At 56.6% G+C, this 4,846-nt stretch overlaps 1 protein-coding gene across 1 annotated transcript in view; it reads right to left on the bottom strand.

The window, feature by feature from the left end:
* bbs9 (Bardet-Biedl syndrome 9) overlaps window positions 1–4,846 on the bottom strand; it is a 223,028-nt gene that overhangs the window by 167,253 nt on the left and 50,929 nt on the right. Inside the window, 1 exon segment of the mRNA XM_079836550.1 lies at window positions 413–553. Coding sequence (XP_079692676.1) covers window positions 413–553 — 141 coding nt within the window.

The following is a 4,846-nucleotide window of genomic DNA, read 5'->3' as shown; positions in this document are numbered from 1 at the left end:
TGAGTTTATGTGTGTGAGAGTGTGTGAGTGAGTGACAGAGAGTGTGCGTGTGAGTGTGTGTGTGAGAGTGTGTGACAGAGAGTGTGTGTGTGAGAGTGTGTGCGTGAATGTGCCTGTGAGTGTATGTGTGTGAGAGTGAGAGTGTGTGTGTGTGCGTGTGTGTGTGAGTGTGTGTATTTGTTTAACCCATGTGTACTCTATTCATGTAGTGTTGGTAATGGAAGTGAAGGTTATGGATGAGGCTGCTGATGATGATGATGATGATGATGATGATGATGATGATGATGCCCTGTGGTGTCATGTGATGCTGTGTCTGAAGGATCCGCCCATGATTCCCAGAGATGGCTGGACTAAAGCTGAGTTGTGTAAATGTGTGTGTGTGTGTGTGTGTGTGTGTGTGTGTCTGGGGTACCTGGGAAGATGTCGCTGAGGTTGATGGGAGGTTTGTTGGTGTCCATGGTGATCTTGTACTTCCCGTTCTTGATGGCGGAGCAGGGGCGGCACACTAACCGGAGAGGCAGGACGAATCGGCACTGACACACTCGAGGGATTCCTGACACACACACACACACACACACACACACACACACACACGTGAACTCTTCAAACATACACCACTCGCTCTGGTGAAGATAAGTCATGTGCAGCTCTTGATGTGCTCTTCTACTGGGACGAGTGATGCTGCACTTGTGTGTGTGTGTGTGTGTGTGTGTGTGTGTGTGTGTGTGTGTGTGTGTGTGTGTGTGTGTGTGTGTGTGTGTGTGTCTGTGTGTGTGTCTGTGTGTGTGTGTGTGTGTGTGTGTGTGTGTGTGTGTGTGTGTGTGTGTGTGGCAGCACATATGCAGGTACATCTGATGACAAACATGTCCTGTTGTGAAAGATACGGTCACTCACCTGCAGGGTTGAGCTCTGACATGCGTGTTTGGAGAGAAGAACACACAACATGTGAGTACACACACACACACACACACACACACACACACACACACACACGAGAAAGCTGATACAGTCATAAACCACAGCTATGAACACTCAAAGTCATGCATTCACAAATTCAAATCACTGCGAGAAAAACAATCACACAGAAGATATTCATCTGTTATATTTATAATAATAAATAAGATAAACATTTCTACATTATTCTAGCCCTCGTGTTGATTAAACTTTAAGTTTAGAAAATGTATTACAGTATTGAAAATCACCACTGATCAAAAGGAATGATTAGGTTTTCTAATGTTTGTGAAAGAGTCTCTTCTGCTCACCGAGGCTACATTTATTTGATCACACATAACATTATGACCTAATATTGTGACCCGTTGAGGCATGGACTCCTCTAGACCCCTGAAGCTGTGCTGTGGTATCTGGCACCAAGATGTTAGCAGCAGATCCTTTAACTCCTGTAAGTTGCGAGGCGGGGCCTCCATGGATTGGACTTGTTTGCTCAGCTCATCCCACAGATGGTCCTCCATGACCCTGTGGCCGGTTCTCCACTGGTCCTCCATGACCCTGTGGCCGGTTCTCCACTGGTCCTCCATGACCCTGTGGCCGGTTCTCCACTGGTCCTCCATGACCCTGTGGCCGGTTCTCCACTGGTCCTTCATGACCCTGTGGCCGGTTCTCCACTGGTCCTTCATGACCCTGTGGCCGGTTCTCCACTGGTCCTTCATGACCCTGTGGCCGGTTCTCCACTGGTCCTTCATGACCCTGTGGCCGGTTCTCCACTGGTCCTTCATGACCCTGTGGCCGGTTCTCCACTGGTCCTTCATGACCCTGTGGCCGGTTCTCCACTGGTCCTTCATGACCCTGTGGCCGGTTCTCCACTGGTCCTCCATGACCCTGTGGCCGGTTCTCCACTGGTCCTTCATGACCCTGTGGCCGGTTCTCCACTGGTCCTTCATGACCCTGTGGCCGGTTCTCCACTGGTCCTCCATGACCCTGTGGCCGGTTCTCCACTGGTCCTTCATGACCCTGTGGCCGGTTCTCCACTGGTCCTTCATGACCCTGTGGCCGGTTCTCCACTGGTCCTTCATGACCCTGTGGCCGGTTCTCCACTGGTCCTCCATGACCCTGTGGCCGGTTCTCCACTGGTCCTACATGACCCTGTGGCCGGTTCTCCACTGGTCCTTCATGACCCTGTGGCCGGTTCTCCACTGGTCCTCCATGACCCTGTGGCCGGTTCTCCACTGGTCCTCCATGACCCTGTGGCCGGTTCTCCACTGGTCCTTCATGACCCTGTGGCCGGTTCTCCACTGGTCCTCCATGACCCTGTGGCCGGTTCTCCACTGGTCCTCCATGACCCTGTGGCCGGTTCTCCACTGGTCCTTCATGACCCTGTGGCCGGTTCTCCACTGGTCCTTCATGACCCTGTGGCCGGTTCTCCACTGGTCCTCCATGACCCTGTGGCCGGTTCTCCACTGGTCCTTCATGACCCTGTGGCCGGTTCTCCACTGGTCCTTCATGACCCTGTGGCCGGTTCTCCACTGGTTCTTCATGACCCTGTGGCCGGTTCTCCACTGGTCCTCCATGACCCTGTGGCCGGTTCTCCACTGGTCCTCCATGACCCTGTGGCCGGTTCTCCACTGGTCCTTCATGACCCTGTGGCCGGTTCTCCACTGGTCCTCCATGACCCTGTGGCCAGTTCTCCACTGGTCCTTCATGACCCTGTGGCCGGTTCTCCACTGGTCCTTCATGACCCTGTGGCCGGTTCTCCACTGGTCCTTCATGACCCTGTGGCCGGTTCTCCACTGGTCCTTCATGACCCTGTGGCCGGTTCTCCACTGGTCCTTCATGACCCTGTGGCCGGTTCTCCACTGGTCCTTCATGACCCTGTGGCCGGTTCTCCACTGGTCCTTCATGACCCTGTGGCCGGTTCTCCACTGGTCCTTCATGACCCTGTGGCCGGTTCTCCACTGGTCCTTCATGACCCTGTGGCCGGTTCTCCACTGGTCCTTCATGACCCTGTGGCCGGTTCTCCACTGGTCCTTCATGACCCTGTGGCCGGTTCTCCACTGGTCCTTCATGACCCTGTGGCCGGTTCTCCACTGGTCCTTCATGACCCTGTGGCCGGTTCTCCACTGGTCCTTCATGACCCTGTGGCCGGTTCTCCACTGGTCCTTCATGACCCTGTGGCCGGTTCTCCACTGGTCCTTCATGACCCTGTGGCCGGTTCTCCACTGGTCCTTCATGACCCTGTGGCCGGTTCTCCACTGGTCCTCCATGACCCTGTGGCCGGTTCTCCACTGGTTCTTCATGACCCTGTGGCCGGTTCTCCACTGGTCCTTCATGACCCTGTGGCCGGTTCTCCACTGGTCCTTCATGACCCTGTGGCCGGTTCTCCACTGGTCCTCCATGACCCTGTGGCCGGTTCTCCACTGGTCTCCACTGGTCCTTCATGACCCTGTGGCCGGTTCTCCACTGGTCCTTCATGACCCTGTGGCCGGTTCTCCACTGGTCCTTCATGACCCTGTGGCCGGTTCTCCACTGGTCCTCCATGACCCTGTGGCCGGTTCTCTACTGGTCCTTCATGACCCTGTGGCCGGTTCTCCACTGGTCCTTCATGACCCTGTGGCCGGTTCTCCACTGGTTCTCCATGACCCTGTGGCCGGTTTTCCACTGGTCCTTCATGACCCTGTGGCCGGTTCTCCACTGGTCCTCCATGACCCTGTGGCCGGTTCTCCACTGGTCCTCCATGACCCTGTGGCCGGTTCTCCACTGGTTCTCCATGACCCTGTGGCCGGTTTTCCACTGGTCCTTCATGACCCTGTGGCCGGTTCTCCACTGGTCCTCCATGACCCTGTGGCCGGTTCTCCACTGGTCCTTCATGACCCTGTGGCCGGTTCTCCACTGGTCCTTCATGACCCTGTGGCCGGTTCTCCACTGGTCCTTCATGACCCTGTGGCCGGTTCTCCACTGGTCCTCCATGACCCTGTGGCCGGTTCTCCACTGGTCCTTCATGACCCTGTGGCCGGTTCTCCACTGGTCCTCCATGACCCTGTGGCCGGTTCTCCACTGGTCCTCCATGACCCTGTGGCCGGTTCTCCACTGGTCCTCCATGACCCTGTGGCCGGTTCTCCACTGGTTCTCCATGACCCTGTTTGCCGGTTCTCCACTGGTCCTTCATGACCCTGTGGCCGGTTCTCCACTGGTCCTTCATGACCCTGTGGCCGGTTCTCCACTGGTCCTCCATGACCCTGTGGCCGGTTCTCCACTGGTCCTCCATGACCCTGTGGCCGGTTCTCCACTGGTCCTCCATGACCCTGTGGCCGGTTCTCCACTGGTCCTCCATGACCCTGTGGCCGGTTCTCCACTGGTCCTTCATGACCCTGTGGCCGGTTCTCCACTGGTCCTCCATGACCCTGTGGCCGGTTCTCCACTGGTCCTTCATGACCCTGTGGCCGGTTCTCCACTGGTCCTTCATGACCCTGTGGCCGGTTCTCCACTGGTCCTTCATGACCCTGTGGCCGGTTCTCCACTGGTCCTCCATGACCCTGTGGCCGGTTCTCTACTGGTCCTTCATGACCCTGTGGCCGGTTCTCCACTGGTCCTTCATGACCCTGTGGCCGGTTCTCCACTGGTTCTCCATGACCCTGTGGCCGGTTTTCCACTGGTCCTTCATGACCCTGTGGCCGGTTCTCCACTGGTCCTCCATGACCCTGTGGCCGGTTCTCCACTGGTCCTCCATGACCCTGTGGCCGGTTCTCCACTGGTTCTCCATGACCCTGTGGCCGGTTTTCCACTGGTCCTTCATGACCCTGTGGCCGGTTCTCCACTGGTCCTCCATGACCCTGTGGCCGGTTCTCCACTGGTCCTTCATGACCCTGTGGCCGGTTCTCCACTGGTCCTTCAT

This window comes from Gobio gobio (genome assembly GCF_949357685.1).
Source record: "Gobio gobio genome assembly, chromosome: 15".
Lineage (NCBI taxonomy): Eukaryota > Metazoa > Chordata > Actinopteri > Cypriniformes > Gobionidae > Gobio > Gobio gobio.
The sequence above is the reverse complement of the archived record's forward strand: the minus strand, read 5'-3'. Positions and strand labels throughout refer to the sequence as shown.